Source organism: Panthera tigris, chromosome D3 (genome assembly GCF_018350195.1).
Source record: "Panthera tigris isolate Pti1 chromosome D3, P.tigris_Pti1_mat1.1, whole genome shotgun sequence".
Taxonomy (NCBI): Eukaryota; Metazoa; Chordata; class Mammalia; order Carnivora; family Felidae; genus Panthera; species Panthera tigris.
The window spans coordinates 23,727,527-23,746,847 of NC_056671.1; the positions used below are offsets into that span (position 1 = coordinate 23,727,527).

General features: G+C 58.5%; 2 protein-coding genes across 2 annotated transcripts; one reads left to right on the plus strand and one right to left on the minus strand.

Annotated features, from left to right (window-relative positions):
* Positions 1-3,679: 3,679 nt before the first annotated feature.
* Positions 3,680-6,953, plus strand: RASL10A (RAS like family 10 member A). Its single transcript, XM_042962661.1, has 4 exons — positions 3,680-3,732; positions 3,892-4,586; positions 5,852-5,976; positions 6,258-6,953. Exons 2-4 carry the CDS (start codon positions 4,368-4,370, stop codon positions 6,523-6,525), a joined length of 612 nt encoding a protein of 203 aa, XP_042818595.1. The 5' UTR covers positions 3,680-3,732; positions 3,892-4,367; the 3' UTR covers positions 6,526-6,953.
* Positions 6,954-7,044: 91 nt separating this feature from the next.
* GAS2L1 (growth arrest specific 2 like 1) lies at positions 7,045-12,725 on the minus strand. The gene is made up of 6 exons (XM_042962660.1): positions 12,401-12,725; positions 10,771-11,422; positions 9,368-9,475; positions 9,177-9,273; positions 8,902-9,073; positions 7,045-8,375 (listed from the first exon to the last, which is right to left on the minus strand). The coding sequence occupies exons 2-6, from the start codon at positions 11,401-11,403 to the stop codon at positions 7,340-7,342; spliced, it is 2,046 nt and encodes a 681-aa protein (XP_042818594.1). The 5' UTR covers positions 11,404-11,422; positions 12,401-12,725; the 3' UTR covers positions 7,045-7,339.
* Positions 12,726-19,321: the final 6,596 nt, after the last annotated feature.

Genomic DNA, 19,321 nt, shown 5'->3' on the forward strand with positions numbered 1-19,321 from the left:
AAGTGCAGCCTACACTCTGGAAGGATCGTGGGGGCAGGGAGTAGTACATCATTATTTGAAATTCTTCTGTAGGAAAGAATTTGTTTCTTCTCTTGTATTTATGTATTAATTCAGTCATTTATGTCAGTTTGGATTCGTGGATATTTATTTTCCAATTTGGAATTAATCTAAAAGTACATTATTTATTTTGTTGTTTAAATTGGTCCAATTTGGCCACTGGGAGCTCTTTTGGGTACCCTCTGTTCTTTTGATATGCACCCATCCCTTTGTTTCTTTGCAACTTCCTTACTTTCCAGCATTACGTGATGCTCCAGGCTCATCTCGTATCAGTCCTGTCCCAACCCTAGCATCAGCCACTTCTCCAAGGAGCATGGTTCCTTTCATTGGTGAGTGGCCTTAGAAACCAAGATCTAGGTGCTGGGTGTGCTTATTTCTCCTGGGGTGACACTTCTAGGCCCTGTCAGCAGCGGAGCTAGGAAATATCTGTGCGTACTTACCCGTGTAGACACCCATGTCCCTCCACCGTGTTGTAACTAATAGCTATTTTCATATAAAAATGAAATTGTTTTATATTTACAAGTCTTGTCCCTCCCCAACCTTACTAAAATTGTCTTGCTTTTAGACAAATTAAAATTGTCCGTTTTATCTCCTCTCATCCCACAACAACTTGTGTGAAGTCATGACCGTTGTTATCCCATTACAGAGAGGGAAACTGAGGCTTAGAGAGTTTAAGTAACTTGCACAGATAACACACTCCTGGAAAGAAGCCTCGAACTCAAGAGGCCCGGAAGCCCTGCTCTGTGCTGCCCCCTTGTGTCCTGATGGCCTTCAAGAGGCTGACCGCTACACTCAATGGGTGGCATTATAATGATGACCAAGGACCCACTACACACCAAGCATCTGAGAGACAGGGGTACTCCCTCCCACCCCCCCGCCATCCAGGGCTCCGGAAGTGAGTCACTGTTGGGACAAATGGAATCGTGCTGTCATTAACAAGACAGACCACATTCGTGGTCAGGGGCATGGTCCAGAGCAAATGCCCCTGGGAGCTGGATGCAGTCCAGGGTGCTCGACCCCAGGGAAGGGCTGGTATCAGGCCAGTTGGGAAGAAGCCATGTGGGCACAGGTGGTAGGGAAGGGGGTTGCCCAGCGGGCTGGCACTGGGAGGCTGTGGGCTCAGAATTCTCCATCTGGTGCTTGCCCCTGCCCAGGGCCTCTCAACAGCCTCCCAGCCCACCCAACTTTCTGCAGCTTACCCTTCAGGGCTCAGCTCAGGTGTGGCATGAGGCCCTTCCTGAGCCCCCAACCTCCATAGGGCCAGTGTCTCCCCTCGGTCCTCTCAGCCCCCAGGCCTGAACCAGCACAGTGCTCCTGTTTCTACCTGTCAGTACCTGGCTGCATGTGTGGCTCTTTCACAAGCCACAGAGGGCAGGCAGGAACCAGCTCGGCCACCTCGGGCCCAGCACCAAGTCCTGAAGGAAAAGATGTATGGATGCTTGGTGACTGCTCTCTGGAGCACCACATGGAAGACTGGGAGGAGCCTGGGAGACGTGGTACAGCAGACAGCTCCCTGGCTGCCTCTCCTTCGGGGAAGGAGTGAAGGGACCGATGATGGAAACTTTGACATTCACACCCCAGCCAGAGTTCTCTGGCTTGCTAGTCTTTGGGAAGCCTGGCACCTGGGCTACCCACTCCCGTCATAGCTCAGTGACCACCGATGACAGCTGATCGTCTCCTGAAGGCCCTCTGGTCCCTGGGCCCAGATAAAATTGGGCTGCTCAGAAAGTCTGGTTCAACGGCCCAAACGTCCTTGGTTCCAGTGGCTGTGCTGTCACTTTCCTGCCAGGCAGTCCCAGACAAACCACTGCATCCCATTGCTGGGCCTCAGTGAGCACATGGCTCTGGGGCAGGTGTGGCATATCACAGGCCTGTGCTAAATGGGGACTCCTGCTTAGGGGTGCTGATGCAGGAGTTTCCTAGGGAATGGGTCACCCCTGTGCAGTCTGCAGGGCTTTGTAGGAGCTTTAGGACATGCTCATCATTCCCAAACCATGCACTGAAAAACCACACTGGGACCCAGAAATCCACCCCCACAAAACACACACACACACACACACACAGAGCCCTGTTTGCTGGTCCTGAAGAAGCCTTGCCCAGGAAGGCACTCTGACAGAGAGTGAAGCAATGAAGATTTTCTAGAGGAAGGATACCCAGAACTGGCTCCCAAGAGTGGGCTTGCTCCCAAAGAGCAAGAAGAGAGGGTGCTCCAGTCAGAGGTGTGGGTCCCACCAGGGCTTTAAGGAAGACCATCCTGATGTCAGCCGCACACCCTGCTGAATGCGAAAAGGGAAGTGGGGCTTAGTTTATTAATGCTCAGCCTTGTTCCCCACAAGGAATTGAGGCAGCTCACAAAACCCAGAAGCTTGAAATGTCAGAAAATGAGTGGGATAGTTGGGTGAAGGGAAAGAATCATGGCAGGAAAGGAAGATGAAGCCAGGAGTCCCACTCACTGGGCTTGAAGACCTAGAACACCTGCCAGAGGTAGCCACAAGTCACTCTGAGCTCCCTAGAGGCTGAGGAGAAGAGTGAAAGCAGACCCAGTTTCCCTATCTGACGTGGGAGGATGAAAACACAACCAGTGCTCTGGAGAAACATCTTCTGTTGCCATCACCTGCTTCCTGGAGGATGCACCCTCTCCTCATTTCAGGGCTGAGCTCCTCTCTCCTCCAGTTCCTTCAGGCTGGAGTGGGCTTATTGTCTCTGCTCCTACAATTCCTGAATCCCATGTGTTCTAGAACCTACTCTACTAAGGTAGGATTTTCCCCTTCCCTCTTCCTCTCCTCCCCCCCTCCAGTGCCAGCAAGCAGTAAGACTGGGAATATTTGTTGAAAAGATGGGTAAGTGAAAACTCTTGGCCAGTGCAGAAACACTGATGTCTGTACATTTCACCCAGTGCCTGGGCATCTATCTGGTCAGAGAAGTGGGAGCCCCTCCTCTGCAGGGAGGAGGCAAGCAGAGGCAGAGGATGGGGGGCTGGACCAACCCAAACTTTCCAGGCTGTGTTGGTTAAGGAGCTTCTCACCAGCTCCAGGGAGGTGGGAATTTGGGTTTTGAGTGAAGCTACAGGTGGAGGCTCAGGCAGAAAACTTGGCCTTAGCAGTGACAGAGGTGGTGTTGACCAATTTCTGGATCTTTCAGCCTTGTTGGGACAGGGATTTGGGGCTGAGCTGCTGTGACCCAGTGTGTACTGAGCTCAGCACACTCTGTTCAGCCCCACCTGGATGATGGCCATTTGATACATTGTTTAATGCTGGCCATTTACCCTTGTGTGTAGGACAAAGGCGGGAGGGTTCCCTAGAGGAGACCACAAGGCTGTGGGTCAGGGGCCACCCACTGTCCCCCAACCTTGAAGAGTCCCCTCTCCAGCCTGTTTTCTTCTCTTAAACGGAGATAAGCAGAATAAGGCTGTAGATTCAGTGATCACTAAGCAACAGCTTAGTAAAGGGCCCCCGCATGTAGTAGGTTCTCAAGAAAGATGTTTGCCTGTGATGAATATGGAGCAGAGAGCCAGCGCAGTGCGCTGACTTGCCCAAGGTCACGCAGCTGGGGCCAGATCCGACCCCTGGAGGCCTGACTCCAGCGGGCTGGGTTTGTCTGGAGCCAGCTTGGGGGAGCGGTGCTTGGAGGAGCGGACGCGGACGTGGGCGGGAAGGGACTTCTATTTTGGAGCTGGTGAGAGGAGCGCGGGACGCGGAGGGGGCTGGGTCCCTCCCCGGGCTCCCTGCGCCCCAGTCACCTTCCCGCGACCCTTCCCGGGAGGGGCGTCCCGGGTGGGTAGAGGGGGAGGTAGGAGGGGCGGGCAGACGGTTACCTCATCTCCGCCTCCGGGAGGCTCCGCGCGCCCGCTCGCTCGCGCCGCTGGCTGGGGAGGCGATTCAGGGCGCCGGAGCGACAGAAGGACAGAGGGACGGAGGCTCCGAGAGGCAGCGCTGTCCTCGCGCCCCGCTCCGCTGCAGGACCCGCGCGGCCAGGAGGTCGGACCTCGGTGCTCCGACTGCGGGCGGAGCCCCCAGTCTCGCTGCGGATCGGAGGCGGCGGTGTCTGCGCGGTGCACGGCGGGGTCTGTTCTCTTCCGAGCTCCGGCACCTGCCGGAGCTGCTCGTGCGTCCTCCGTCGGCCTGCTCGACTATCTGTCTGCCCTCCCGCCGCCTGCTCCGTCCTCTGGCCTGGCCTCTCCGGGTCCCGGGTGTTCCAGGGGGCGATGAGGAGCGTGGGGTCGGGGCGCACGGGGCTGGGCACGCGGAGCGCACGGCGCGGCGCTGGCCCATGAGGCTTTCCAGCGCAGGGCGCCGCAGCGCGCGCGGGCCATGGGGGGCAGCCTGCGGGTGGCCGTGCTGGGCGCCCCTGGCGTGGGCAAGACGGCCATCATTCGCCAGTTCCTGTTCGGTGACTACCCGGAGCGCCACCGGCCCACGGACGGGCCACGCCTCTACCGGCCCGCGGTGCTGCTCGACGGCGCGGTCTACGACCTGAGCATCCGGGACGGCGACGGCGCTCCCCCGAGTCAGAACCCCGGGGGTCCAGAGGTAGCGGCTCGAAGGGCGGGCAGGGGCGTGTGACAGCGTGTGGGGGGTGGGGATGTGCTTGGTGCACACGTGCATGTCCGCCTGGACAGCCCGGGAGTGCCCAACTGTGTTCATGGATTGAACGATGAATGTGTCCTGGTGGTTTGTGTGTCTCTCCTTCTTGCCGGCCTGGAGTTGCCCCAGATCAGGCCAGGGGATTTTGAAACACACGTAAGTGCCTGTATATTTGTCTGCCTCCACTGGTGGGTCTGGATCAGTGCATGGCGGAGCATGGTTGTGCCTTCCTGAGGGTGAGCATTGTATGTTTGGGACCTTAAGCAGAGCCTCGGTGGGGGAGAAAGGGGCCAGACACAGGGGTGCACTGTCAGGGGTGGGGGGAGTTGTCATTCTCTGCTCCCTTATTCCTGTGACTTGGTTGGAGCAAAGCCTCATTTCCTTAATTTATGCAAAGTCCAGGACAGACTTTGAATTCTTGGAGCTGGATGCCTGGGAGAGGTGAAGAGGAAAGAGCAAGTGGGATTAAGCAGGGCTTCCTGGGGGGGGGGGGGGGGGGGGGAGAGGGGGGTGACAATTGGGCTGACCCTGGAATGATGAGTGAAGTTTTTTGGGTTTTTTGTTTGTTTGTTTTGTTTTTAAATTATCTTTGAGAGAGGGAGAGGGAGAATCCGAACCAGGCTCTAGGCTCTGAGCTGTCAGCACAGAGCCCGATGTGGGGCTTGAACCCACGAACCATGAGATCATGACCTGAGCCAAAGTGAGAGGCCTAACCAACAGAGCCACCCAGGCGCCCCTAATGAGTGAAGTCTCGATTAAAGGAAGTGGCAGAAGCCTTCCACGTGCAAAGAACAGCATGTGTTTAGGCGGGGAGGCCTGAATGTGCACAGCTGCCCATCATCAGTGATCTCTGAGGGCCTGGGGAACACGGAGCCTGGTGCTTTGGAATTAGTCCTAGAGGCAGTTGTAGTAACCAGGGAGGGAGTGAAGGGGCGTGACCCACGTTGAGCTTCGGAAAGCTGGTAGGAGGATGAGGGGTGGGCTGAGAGGAGGCCGAGAGTGAAGGAGGGCTGGTAGCTGAGGGGCTTCAGGCACGGGTAGGCATTTTTACCCTGGCGACTGTGAGGACAGTGGGGCCTAGAGAGTTCGGGGGAGATGGCGACGGCTGAGGCCTGAGGATGAACTGTGGGTTTAGTGTCAAGTCCCTTCAGAGGGTCTGGGCGTGGGACAGTGAGAATAGGTCTCTGGCAAACTCCGGCCTCCCGCCCCAGGAGTGGCCGGACCCCAAGGACTGGAGCTTGCAGGACACGGACGCCTTCGTGCTGGTCTATGACATCTGCAGCCCGGACAGTTTCGACTACGTGAAGGCGCTGCGGCAGCGCATCTCAGAGACCAGGTAGGGACGCGGCCACAGGTGTCTGTGGGCGGAGGAGGGGAGTTTTTGCCAGTCTTGTTGGGCCTTTGCCAGAGGGTAGTGGGTAGGTTCTTCCCCAGTCCTGGCCGCGTGTCGGGCCTGCCAGCTGTGCGGTCTTTGGGCCACATGGGTCTCGTGTTTCCCGGGGCGGCTCTCCGGCCACAGGAGTGTACATATACCCCCCTGGGGTGGGGGTGGGGCGTTCTCCGGCCGTGGGCTGTCCGTGTCCGGCACCGCAGCCCTCATTCCCATCTGGCCCCCAGGCCGGCGGGCGCACCCGAGGCGCCCATCCTCGTAGTAGGCAACAAGCGGGACCGGCAGCGGCTGCGTTTCGGGCCCCGGCGCGCGCTGGCCGCCCTGGTGCGCAGGGGCTGGCGCTGCGGCTACCTCGAGTGTTCCGCCAAGTACAACTGGCACGTGCTCCGTCTCTTCCGCGAACTGCTGCGTTGCGCTCTGGTACGCGCGCGTCCCGCGCACCCGGCCTTGCGCCTGCAGGGGGCGCTGCACCCGGCGCGCTGCAGCCTCATGTGACCGAATTGGACGACAACGCCGATGGTGGGGGGAGGGTCCCAGTTTGATGAACCGGGTACCTGGATTGGACGCAATTGCCCAACTTCTCTCGGATTGGACTAGGCAAAGTCTCCTCCTTGATTGGATTTGGAAACCTCCCACCCAGTCTCCTGGGCGACAGGACTCTTTGTGCCTCATTGGACCCAACCAGGCCCCAAGCTACATTGGGCAAGATAAATCCTTTCTGGGACCTCATTGGGTTACAATCCCACTGGATGAAAGGGACTTGCTATGAACCTGATTGGAAGTTCTCAGGTAGCTTCTGGGGTTTCAGTGGACAATCTTAAATCACACCTCTCAGGAGGTAATAAAGGGGGAACCAATGCAAGCATACAAGTGTACCTAGCATTTCTTGGGTGGGTAGCATGATCTTAACCTTAGAGGCCAGAGTTGCCAGGCATTGCTCCCTGGCAGTTAATGCCAGAATCCCGACATGGATTAAGGGGCCCCCAAAGGTACCCCAGGAAGCAGACACAAGCGGCTGGAACAAATACTTTACTGTCAGGCTCTGCAGGCCAGAGGACCTCAGGAAGGGTCCTCACTGGCCTCCTCTAAGGCATTCAGTAATATTAGTAATTAAATAGCAACGCTCATCCCCCAACCGGAATGTACAACAGAGGTCCCATTGTGCCATGTGGTCCCAAGGGGTCTGGTCCCATGAGGTCTGGTACCCAAGAGGCAGGGGTGGGGGGGGGGCTCCCTGATGCAGAGGGGTTAAGGCCACAAAGGAAAAGGAAAAAAAGGAATGGGGTCCAGGGGCAGCTGGGCTGGTTCATCACATCCAGGAATCCGGCTCTCCCCTTGGGCTCACTGAGTGCAGGGCATGCCAGGACCCAGGCTCTGTGGATCCAGATGGGCGACGAGGGCCCCGTGGCGTTGGGATGCGTGAAGGTTTTCGGTCTGGCTGTGTGTCCACCCGGCCCCGTGCCCAGGTCCTCGGGAGCTCCAGGCCAGCCAAGGGGCTCCCAGGTGCATCTGGTGGGCCCCCTACACCAGGGCAGGGGCTGCCTTCATCAGAAGAGCTGGACAGGACTGGGCCTCGGGGTCCGGGCAGCCCATTGGCCATCCGACTAGAGTCCCCAGGTTGGCCACACTTGCTACCCAGGACACTGAGGGATGAAGAGGAGGAGCTGGAGGAACAGTAGGCCGAGTCAGAAGCTGGAGGGTCTGGGGGCCGAGCTGGGTCAGAGGCTGGTCCAGGGGGGGTCCCGCCAGCAGCAGCCTCAAGGGCTCGGGCATTGGCCAGGAACTCCTCTTCCAAGCGCCGGAACAGTTGCTGCTCCTGCTTCGGGTCAAGTTGCAGGGGGGTGCGGAAGACACTGGCCGGTGTGGTGCCCAGCTCTGGACTGGGGCTGGAGACCCGCAGAGGCCGGGGGGCTGCAGGGCTGCGAGCCCGGGGAGTCTGGGGGCTGCTCCTGCCTGAGCCCCCGCTGACCCTGCCCCGGGGCACCCATGAGTGCTGCCCATCTCGGTCCCTGCGCACGAGCAGCGTGGTCTGCTCCTCACGGCTCTGGCTCCGGGCCCGTCGGGCAGGGCTGGGGGCCAACAGCTGGGTTCCCCTGCCTCCTGGGGCCCCACGCGGCCTCCCTCGATCCAGCCGGTCTCGGGACTGGCTGCGCGGAGCTGGAGGCCGTCTTGGAGAGGCCGGGGTGCCTGTGGTCAGCCTCCGGCTGGGTCGTTCCCTCCGGGAGCCAGTGCCTGATTCTTCACTGCGGGCACCAAGGGGGCCGCTCTGGGCTGAGGAGGCTGAGGAGTCACTGTCCCCAGAGCAGCGGCGGGAGCGGGGATGGGGGGGCAGCTGGTCCCGGACCCTGGGGCAGGGGAACAAGAGAGAGATGGGGCATCTCAAGAGAGGACTGGCGTGTAGGAAGAGCAGGCAGAGGAAGGAACAAGCAGCTGAGGGGTTGGGGCTGGGGAAGACACCTGGGGTGGGGGTGGGGGCAATCAAGGGCTTCTGTCCTGGGGACTTCCAGAGAGAAGTGAGCCACTGGGCAGCAGCTTCCGGCAGCCACCACCCCCCACCACCCCCCACCCCCACCCCCACCCCCAGGCAGCAGAAAAAGCCAGGCTCTGAGCTCCCCCTCCCCAGGCCTCCAGCTTCCTGGGTAGGCCAGAGGGAAGCGGTAGGACTGGCCGACGCCCAGCCCCCAGGGCCCGCCCCAGCTGTGTTGTTGGGTTGCTTGGGTTGCCATGGAGATAGGAAGCCAGGCCTGCCCCCACCCACGGGAACTTTTCCCAGGGTGAGTCACTCTGGAGCACAGGCTCCTTCGTCATCCAGGCCAGGGCGGATGCCCGCCCCCTCTGGACCCCTCACCCCTTTGTCCTAGTGCCTCTCACCTGAGTGGGGTCTCAGTTCCCTCCTTTGAGCTGCGTAAGCTAATGGGCGTCACCTCTGGCCGGGAGCTCCGCCGCTCAGCCCCAGGGGCTGGGCTGCCAGCACGGGGACTGGGGGTGGGAGACACCCTCTGTGGGGAGAAGGTGCGGGCCCGGGACTGGGGCGGGCGGTGGGCTGCAAGGTGAGAGGACAGGTGGCATTTGAAGGGTGGAGCCACAGAGACAAGCCCTCTGCTGGCCCGCTCCCCCATCCCCCCATCCCTGCCAGGGGCACTGACCCGAGGAGGAGCAGCGGCAAGGGTCATGCTTGTCCAGATAGTGCTCCAGAGTGTCCCAGCCGCCACCCACGCGCACCATCACGTGGCTCCTCAGCACCTGTGGGAGTCCAGCGTGGACAGGTCACGGCCTGTCTGGTGGGCCTGGCAGCCCACTGTGGACTGCCATCTGCCGGGCAGTCCCAAACTCTTACCCGCACGAAGATGAGGAGACTGGAGTCTCCCACGCGGTACTTCCCCTCTGAGACCTTGATCATGGGAAACTGGTCTGGGCAGGTGCAGTAGCCTAAGATCTCCCTCACCTGAGGCCAGAGAGGAGAGGCTGGAGGTCAGGGATCAAGTCCCTCCTCCTGGGCCTGATGTCAGCAGCTCCAGGGTCAGGAGGAAGCAGGTCCTTCCGGGGAAAGGGGACATAGATCGTGTTGCCCCAGACTTGGTTGCAGCCTCTACATTTGACCTTTCACCAGCTCTCCTTCCCCTCTGGCTATCGGAGGTCAGGGTCTGTGGTCAGGCCAGGGCTTGGGACCCCAGTGAGGCACAACCCTGTGGCCCCTGAGCCTGGGGAAGCCCTGGAACCCATCCTCACTCCCTGCCCCCTTCACCTACTTCACAGACATGTAGGCTGAGGCCCACAGGGAGGCCAGGTTCTGGGAGGACGCAGGCCATGGGACACGAGTGCAGGGAACCCACACCACATCAGTGTCAAAGACACGTAGAGTACACCACCCAGCATGCACACACAGGCACACATCTGCCCACATGCCCCACCCCCGCCCCTAAGCCAGGAGCTGCCAGGCTGGCTATGTGGGCGGCCCTGCCCGCCTCCCAGCCCACAGTGGAGCCAGAGGAAATGAGCAGGTGGAGCCTCGGGTGACCCTGTCCCCAAGACAGGGGAGGGGTGACAGCCTCTGCCCACGGATTCCGGCTACCCACTCTGGGACAGGCACATCATAGTCCTGCCCTTCTGATAAGAAGGCAACTCTTGGCCAGGGTGCGGGGGTGTCAGGGATACCTAGGTCCTGGGAAAAGGAGGAGGGAGCTGGGGGCGGGGTCCAGCACCTCCTGTGCTTACAGTAGAGCTAATCCTGTCCTCCTAAGAGGACCTCTGGCTCCTAGCAGCAGTGGCAGCTCTGGGCCTGGCTTCCCAGATAAGCCCCTGGAGAGTGGGTGGGCCTGTAGAGCCCCCCCCCCCCCGGGACCTGCCCTAGGCACTCACTGAGAGCCTACTGTGTGCCAGGCACCTTGCTCAGGGCCAAGCATGACAGGTACCCACTCAACCTCAAGCTCTGTGATGTTGTGGATGCAACTGTCCACTCAAGTGCATACAGAGGGGTTCAAATCATGAGGCCCCCCGGATGAAGGAACTGATCTGGCACACAGGAAGCGCATAAGGTGGGGAGCTCACATTTTATCCCAGGCCCTACTGGGTCTCGTGACCTCAACCAGCACCTCTCTGGGTCTGCTTATCTCCTTGGGGCCAGGTATACACTTGGTGCTCAATATGTGCACCCACTCCATGGGGCAGGCTGTCCCATCGCTGGCGCACGGTGGGGGCACAAGCAGGGCCATGAGCACACACACTCACTGGTGGACTCACCAGCTCGTCCAGGTTGCGCAGGTCGCTGGGAGTCATGCGGGGCCCACGGGCAGGAGCCCCTGCCACGGTGGCAGTTTCGGTGGCATCCTCCTCAGCAGCAGGTGCACTGGGGGCCGGGGGCGCGGCGCGGAGCTCCCGCTCAATCTCCTGCTCAAACTGCACAAGGCGAGGGGCGAGCAGGCCGAGGCGGGCCCCACGCCGCGCCACCTCCAGCAGGCACAGCACCACGCTTTTCTCGTTCTTCCGCAGCACCAGGTCCTCAGTCTCAAACATGAGCACTTCAGGCACACCCAACTCTGTTCGGCACCAGCCGATGAAAGTGGCCACGTTGTCTCGGGCCATGAAAGAGCCGGGCACCACGCTGTGTGCCTGGAAGGCCACGCCGCGGGCCGGGCGGGCAGCGGCCAAAGCGCGGGCGGCCTCAGTGACGGCGTTGGCATGTTGGCACAGGGTGGTGCCTGTGGCCAGCCCCGTCAGGAAGCCCTCGCCACCACTGGGCAGACCCAGGCCATACAAGGCGTTGAGCCACTCAGCCAGGTCCTCTTTCATGGCCTCCACGTAGGCCTCACTTGAGCGGAATGGCCGCACACTCTTGGCTGCCGAGCCCGCGATGCCCGCCACCGGGTCCGCCATGGCCGGGCCGGCCGAGTCACTGTGGGTGGGCAGGGACACAGGAATGCTGTAAGGACTCAGCACAGACTAAGCCCCAGACCATCCGCACTAGCCTGTCATCTCAGACCAAATGCCTGGTTGCGTGTGCTGGCTGTGAGAAAGTTCACTGTACCTCAGTTTCCTCGTCTATGAAATGGGTACAATATTACCTTCCTTGCAAGACCTAATGGGATAATTTGTGTGAAAGATTTAGTATCTATAAATGTTTGCTATTTTGCTCTTTGGGGGTGGGGGCAATGGGGGAATTGGCTGTGTCCTCCCTCCCACAAAGGGACACATTTGTGGGATCCTTATTGCCCTTATTGCAATGCATCCTTGTTGCCCAATACGGTGGGTGAAAAGCGGAGCCCTAGAGAGATGAAGCCCACAGCCCTGCACTCAATGGACAGGCAGGACAGGAATCCGGGTCCCAACCGCAGCAATGGTTAGCTCCATCGCTCAAGGCTGATGCCCCTCCCACCTCCTCTGGGAAGGTGCAGGGTCCTCCCTCAGCTCCCCTTCCGTGAGGACTGTGCCATTATAACAACGACGTAACAGCAGTAATAGTAACAGTAAACTCAATGTCCCTGCCCAGGGCTGAGTGCCAGTGATATTATCTCCATTTTACAGATGAGGAAACTGAGGTGCAGAGAGGGTAAGAGCTCACTCAAGGTCGCAGAGCAGAGGATGGCAAAGCCAGGCCGACCTGAGCCGCGCTGCTGATCCCCAGCGCCGCGGGCTGCCCGGTGGCCGGAGCGAGGCCCCGCCTCCTCCGAGGAGCCTCCCTAGCGCCGCAGGCCGGGTGCGTGCGGGTCGGGACTCAGAATGGCCTCCGACAGCCCCGGCTGTCCTCCGGGCTTCGGCCCAGAGAGGGTGCGGGGCTGCCCAAGGTCACACAGCTCGGGGGAACAGAGGCCGCAGCCTCCAGGTCCCCGGGAGTGTGCGCCAGGCAGGGGGTGCTGGGGGTCCCCGCGCTCACCTGGCTCATCCTGCGGCCTCGGGGAGCATCGCCCCGGCGGGGCCGAGCGGGCCGGGCCGCCGCAGGGAGGCGCCGCCCGAGCCACAGCAATCCGGTCCCGCGGCTGAGGCCTCCGCACCCGCCCGCTGTCTCCGCCCCGCCTCCCTGGAATTCGGCTCCGGCCCGAGGGGGCGGGCGGGGCCGCGCGCTCTTAAAGGGGCAGCGCAGTTCCCGGGTGGACGGAGAGAGGGAGGAGCTGGAGTCTCCTGACTGGGGGGTGGGAGGAGCGGGACCAGGGCCCTACCAGCCCAGACTCGCCATCCCTGCCCAAGCTAGTCCCTAGAGTCCCTTCCAACCCTCCTTGGTGTCTTGGAGAGAGGTTTGGGCTGCCTCCTCCCCAGATAGCGGCCTCCTTGGGCGGGCTGCACGGCCTGTTCCCAAGAGGAGCTCAGGAAGCGATAGGGACCAGGGCTGCAAAGTCACCTCCGTCTGGAGTGAACCTCCCTATGTCAGATAAATGAGGCCTGAGCGACTGGGGTGTGAGCTTCCTACCGGCAGTGGGGGCCTCGTGGAGGGGAAGATGGCCTGTTGTGCCCACCCGGCGTTCCACTCTCACCAAATCCTCATCTTTTATGTGGAGGTTAGGGAAACCTGTTTCCCCGATGAGAACCCTGAGGCTCAGAGGGGTAGGCTGGTGGCTAAAGCCTGTGGGTCTGACACCTTGGCCCCTGCCCTTCCCTGGGAGGCCAGTCCCCTACCACGTCTGGTTGCCCAGGTCAGGCACAGAATTAAGGGGATGGGAGGTTAAGAAGGAGCCTGGGTAGGTTTGGCTTGGGAGGGTTAATTGCTGCTAGTTTCTTTTCAAACTGCAGAGGAGGGACCTGGCTGGGATCTGCGGGAAATCCTGCCCCCCCCCGCCCCCCCCACCCCCCCCGCCCCCCCCCGCTCCCCCCCCCCCCCCCCCCCCCCCGCTGCTGGCTGGGCGGGGACAGCTGGCCTGGCTGGGCTGCAGCCTTGCTGGCCAGGCGGGGCCATCCTTGGGGGAAGTGCCACCAACAATAGCCAAGTCTCAGAGCTTTAATAAAGTGCCTACTGTGTGCCAGGGCTGCTCTGTGCCCTTGACCTGGACTGGTCAGGTCCCCTCTATGAGGGACTCTCTTTTCCCCAGACTAGGTCTCAGGAGAGTAGCTCAGGGTTTGAACATGGCTATTATGGGAATACTCTCATGCAAGGATCAGGGGCATTTGTTGAGTACTTACTGTGTGCCAGACCTTCTGGTGCTAGGCTGCTCACATGCATCATCTCACTGAGTCCTCATGACTGAGTGGGCTCACACCCCAGTGTCCCAGATACCCAGGTGGTTCCAATCAACCCTCTCCTCCAGCACCCCCACCTACAAAGAATGAGGAAGGCGGGTAACTAGTAATAGTAATAGCTAACACTTACTTGGCACCTACTGTGTGATGGGTCTCATCTGGCACTGGGAACTGAGAGCAAAAAGTGGGGAAGGAAACAGCCAGTTCTCAGGGTTCCCAGTGTGGTAGGAAGGGAGCCCCTGGGCTGAAACAGGGATGAGGCACTAGGGAGGACAGAGCACAGGGACCAGGTGAGGGGACTGGGAGTGTGGGGTGGGATGAGCCTGAAGTTTTAAATCAGTGGTCAGGGAAGGAGCTAAGAGAAGGAGCTGTGGGGATGGCTGGAAGGAGAGTGTTTCAGACAGAGGGAATGGCCAGTGTAAAGGTCCTGAGGTGGGCGTGTGATTGGTGTGTTCAAGAAAGAGTTAGGAGGCCTGTGAGGCTAGGGTGAAGGTAGGGATGAAGATAAAGAGATTGGGGGTAGATTGATTGGGGCTTTGTGGGCCATGCCTCTCGGCAAGGACATGGGAGCCATGGAGGGATTTAGAGCAGGGGAGGGGTGTGACCTGACTTAGGTCTTAACAGGTACTCTGTGGTTGCTGTAGTGGGCAGGCAGGAACCCCAGAGGAGACCAGGTGGTGCCAGTGAGGGTGGTGGAGTATGGTGCCTCCTGGCTGTATTTGAGGGGAAAGCTGGTGGGATGTGCTGGTGAGTTGGGTGTGAATGTGAGGACAAAGTCAGGAATAGCTCCTCGGTCTGGGACTGCTGATACCTGGGGAGGAGAGGCTGCTGGAGATGGGGCAGGGGAACTCAGGGATCAGGGTGGAAGATCAAGATATGGAAACTAAGTAATTTGGTCCTCAAAATCATCCTATGTGGTATGATGCTTTTATGTGTTCTCATCTTATAATTTGAGGAAACTGAGGCCCAGAGAGGACAAGGGATGTGTGTGGTCAGTAGGTAGCTGTGTAGGAATTTGATTCCTGCTTATTATCTACCTTGCTGAACTACAGGGATCTGGACATAAGAGAGGTTAGATTGAACCTGGGCCCTGCTCTTGGTCACTGGGTGAGATAGTTAAGCTCTCTGAGCCTCAGTGATACTATCTGTAAAATGGGACAACAGTAGTAGTCAGATCATAGAGTTGTGAAAATGGTATCATTAGTTAGCAGTCAGGGCATATGTCTGCTACTCCTCTGAGGAGGAGGGGATGGGGGCGGGGGCTTGCTTCTCCCTGTCTCCCATACCCTGAGCCCAGAGGCCCACTCCAGACCACAGGCTCCAACAGTCTGATTACAGGACAGGCAGCAAGTGTAGGGCTGACTGGCATGGCCAGACTCCTGGCCCAGGCCATGGAGGACCTTGGCTTTAACCCTCTCTGTTGTGTGGTGGCCTCTCCTGTTCCTTGCAGGACCAAGGGAAGTCACAGGAACTGCTGGAGGGACAGGAGGTTTGGGCTATGGTTTGGGCTATGTCCTGGACCCATTCCCACAGACCCCGGAAGCCACTCTGGGGTATAGATTGCTGTGCCCCCAGTGCAGGCATGGTCTTGCCTGTGGCCAGTGGGCACATGGCCAGATTTCTTGCCTTCACTGCTGGGTGCCAGGGGATAGTGCTCTTGGCCTTGGTTGCAGATGGAGGTCAGATGATGGCCAGGGAGTATTCAAGCAAAACCCTCACTGGCGGGACTCAGCCCTGGTACCAGGCAGCTCAGGGGCTGGTTGGGTCTACTCAAAACTCTGCAGGCTAGATTGAGCCTGTGAGCACAGCCTGGCTGAGTGAGTGACCCTCAGGGGTCCTGAGGCTGCTCTGTCCTGATGTGGATCCAACCATGATTGACTGCTTGCTCCTGTCCCGGCTGTGGGACAAGTGACCCTGAGCTGCCTCCCGTGCCCTCCATGAGAGAAACCAGAAAGCCCCAGAGGGCCTGCTTTCCAACCTTGCCTCCATTATGCTGCTCATTGCCTGCCCTGTGCCCGGCAGCTCTGTCTCAGTGAGCCAGCTCTTGGCCCCGGTGTCTGGGGGCTTGGCTCCGGTCACTGCACTGTCCTTGGCCCCACAGCAGCTGTAGCCCTGGAGCCCGACGTTCCCTCCCGTAGAGCAGGTGAGCCACTGCCTGCAGCCTGTTCACGTGCGGGGCATAGACGGGTCTCCCCACTGACTCCTCAACCTTTGCCCAGGACTGTGGAGTGTGGCCTAGTGGAACCATGAGGCTGCAATGGAAATTTTTGTTCCAAGTGTGACTGACCAAGAGCTCTTGGAGAGTTTGGGGCAGGGTGTGGAACCTGACCAGGACCTTTTTCTGAGACTTCTTCCTCCCATCTCCCCTGCTCCTGGCTACCACTGCCCCTGCTTTCCATCCTCTTCCACTTCCAAGGGCACTGAGCAGCTTTGTACAGCCCTTTGAGACAGGGCTTGGAACTCATGCTGTCTGAGGTCCTCTGGGGCCGGTGCAGTCCAGACGTTTCTTTTGGCTAAGAGAAATCTCGGCCCTTCTGACATGAACACTTCCGCTCCAAGGCCTAGGCACCTGGGACGTCAATACCTCTTACAGGGCTATTTAGTGCTAGTGACAAGCCCCTCTCTAGGCAGGGACACGAGTGATTCCTGGGGCAGCTTCAAGCTCCAGGCAGGAGCTGGTCGCATGTGATGGGCTTCTGTGCAGCAGGTCCCCGTGAGGACTGCTTGTTGTGCCTTAGCTCCGGCTGCAGGCCACGGGGGTGGCTAACCCACATCCGTTGCTGCCGGAGCACCCGGCCTTTCGGACACGAGACGCCTGTGTGTGGGGCTCTGTAGACCGCCGCTGGCAAGTCCCATCTCCTCACCCGGGAGACTCCTACCCCAGACTTCTTAGGAAGTAAACATGGTGAGGTGGTGCTTGGCACGATGCCCAAGGCCGGGCATGTCATGGTTGTTTGGGCCTCAGGGTGTGCACCCTGGCTCTGATGCTTCAGACACCTGCCAAGGCTGAGGCGGGAGCCTCCTGAGCCCCTTGGAGGAGGAGCACTGGTCTGTGTGGCTGGACCGCAGCGAGCAAGCCTGAGCGGGGCCGCTGAGGTCACAGGGGCCTCTGGGGCCAGATGGAGTAGGGCCTTGTGGGTCACGGCAAGTGCAGTGGAAGCCCTTGGAGAGTTTCTAGAATTGCAGGGACTTAAAGTGTCAGGAAGTCACTCTGGCCTCTGTGGGGCAAGGGCTGGAGGGGCCGAGGGAAGCGGGGAGCTCAGTGAGAGGCAACAAACTCGAGGTGGGAGGCCTGGGTGGTTTATACTGCCCTGTACTTGGAAGAGAGCCTGCTGGGCTGGGTCGCGGCTGGGGCTGGGGCAACATGAGACAACTTAAGAGGCAAGGAGGACCGTGAGGTTCCGGATGAGCTGAGGCGGAGGGAGCAGCTGGTTCCCGCCCTGCTGTATAAGCCCGTCAGACACCCAGGAGCTGGCGCCTGGGAGATCAGCCAGGCGGTGAGAAGGCCTTCCTTGGTTGAGGTTGAGAGGTCAGAAGAGGAGGAGGGGCAGCAGCCATCAGAGGACTGACAGAGAAGCATTGACTTGGAACTACTGTGGTCATTGGGGACTTTGAGAACTATGGTATCCGTAGAAACAGACGACTGATTGGAAGTGGGTTCTAGAAAGGGAGAGGAGGTAGGCACTAGGGGAATAGAAAAGTGGCTTGGTATCTAGAGGGGCTGATGAGAGGTTTCCCAAAGATGGGAAAAGCAATGCCTATTCATGAGAAATGACCAGGTAACGTTAAAAGACAAAGCCATAGAGATGTTGAATGTATGCCCAGGTGGGCTGGGAAAGTGCAGAGGACCTGTCCCCGTCTGCCCCCGAGGAGCACAGGCGAGTCCTGTGAGCAGTGAGGGGCGTATGAGGTCCTCAAAGGTTTCCCAAGGTCTTGCTCTCATTGGGCAGGGGATGGAGGGGAAATAATTTATTCCAAATTCTTATGCCTGCCCCTAGCAAAGGTGGCAATCTCTCCTTGATGCTTCAGACACTAGCTGGTTTTTTAAATATTTTTTTAAAGTTTATCCAAAATCAAGTCAGGCACTTAATTGACCAAGCCACCCAGGGGCCAAACACCCCCCCCCCCCTTTTTTTTAGCTCCAAAAAACCAGAGTAAAAAATTCATACATGTTAACTTTTGAAATACGGAATAACATAAATGCTAAGAGAAAAGCTGGCGATGTTATTCTTGGGAGTAAGTAGGAGTTACACAGGACTCGAGCTCACTGAGCATATTATATGCAGGGTACTTCAGAGCTAGGAGTCCTAGTTTTCAACATCCCATTTCCAGAAGGCCTCCCCACACAGAGGTCAATCAGGACTATGTGCGCAGCCCTGTCCTAGCTGGTCTTTTTTTTTTTTTAATGTTTATTTTAGAGCACAAGGAGGAAGGCAGGGGCAGAGAAAGAGGGACAGAATCCAAAGCAGGCTCCACTCTGTCAGCGCAAAGCCCGATGCAAGGCTCAAACCCACAAATTTTGAGATCAGGACCTGAGCCGAAGTTGGACACTCAGCCGACTGAGCCATCCAGGCGCCCCTAGTTGGTCTTTTTTGACTTGGTATGTTAAGGCCTGCATTTCTTTCCAGCGCATCTGGTGATTAACTTATTCGTAGACTGGATTACACACAGTTGCTTACTTGGAAAACCTCATCCCAGGTAGGCACATCAGAGCCTCAATCTCCGAATGCCTGAAATCACCCACACGCAGGAAGGAATCCAGACTTAAATCTGGCCTGGACCTTTCTCTTCATGTAAGTCCAAGAAGAGACAAGGCTGACCAAAAAGACATGGAGGCGAAGGGTCTGGGGCTCTTCTCCCTAACAATTTCAGAAGCACGCCCACAGGAAAAAGGCCTGGCCTCTGATGTTGCACAACCAACCGGGGAGAGCTGAACAGTGGCCTCTATTTACCAAGTTCTCGAACCCCGACCCTGTAACATCAAGGAAGTGTCCCATCATGGAGGAGGAAGTAAAAATAAAATGGTTCCCCTGTTAGCAGTCACTGAAACAGACCTTCATTCTGAAGCATGTGGAGCCTGACTCAGAATGCCACTAAGCCAGGACACAGCCTGGAAGCGGCAGTCACCCGTGTCCGTGTGACCAAAGGGGACACGCCTAGCCATAGCACCGGGCCCTGACACAGCGCTCCTCCCTACAAATCAGACGGACCCGGGCTAGATGTCCCCATCTGCAGATACGGTTCAGGGTCAGAGTGACACCTTGGCTCCGTGCTGGCGGCACCATGACTGACACGGCACCGTTCTTTGTTTTCACGTCCTGACCAGGTTTTCCCTCACAGGACACTTGAAGGAGCAGTTATCTGGCGGGTCGGGGCGCACTCCAAGGAGACAAAGCAGCGACTGTGGAACAGAGGCCGAGAAGGATGACTGTTTATAAACATTTGGAATTTTATTTAAAAAAAAAAAAAAAAACAAAAAACAAAAACATCACAACCATGAACATTGTTACAGTTAGAGGCCCTCTTGGTTCTCCACAATGATACTGAGCATGCTCACAAGGGGTTCCCATTGTTTAGTCTTAGTTAAACAACCATCTTTAAAAGAAGGAAAAAAAACTCGGCACAC

Excerpts from the sequence above, each read along its gene's own strand:
- RASL10A (XM_042962661.1), top strand. The coding sequence starts at position 4,368 with ATGGGGGGCAGCCTGCGGGTGGCCGTGCTGGGCGCCCCTGGCGTGGGC. Across the intron at positions 4,587-5,851 it reads AGAACCCCGGGGGTCCAGAG|GAGTGGCCGGACCCCAAGGA; the intron begins GTAGCGGCTCGA and ends CTCCCGCCCCAG. Across the intron at positions 5,977-6,257 it reads CAGCGCATCTCAGAGACCAG|GCCGGCGGGCGCACCCGAGG; the intron begins GTAGGGACGCGG and ends TCTGGCCCCCAG.
- GAS2L1 (XM_042962660.1), bottom strand. The coding sequence starts at position 11,403 with ATGGCGGACCCGGTGGCGGGCATCGCGGGCTCGGCAGCCAAGAGTGTG. Across the intron at positions 9,274-9,367 it reads GTCTCCTCATCTTCGTGCGG|GTGCTGAGGAGCCACGTGAT; the intron begins GTAAGAGTTTGG and ends GGACTCCCACAG. Across the intron at positions 8,376-8,901 it reads GGAACTGAGACCCCACTCAG|GGTCCGGGACCAGCTGCCCC; the intron begins GTGAGAGGCACT and ends CCCCTGCCCCAG.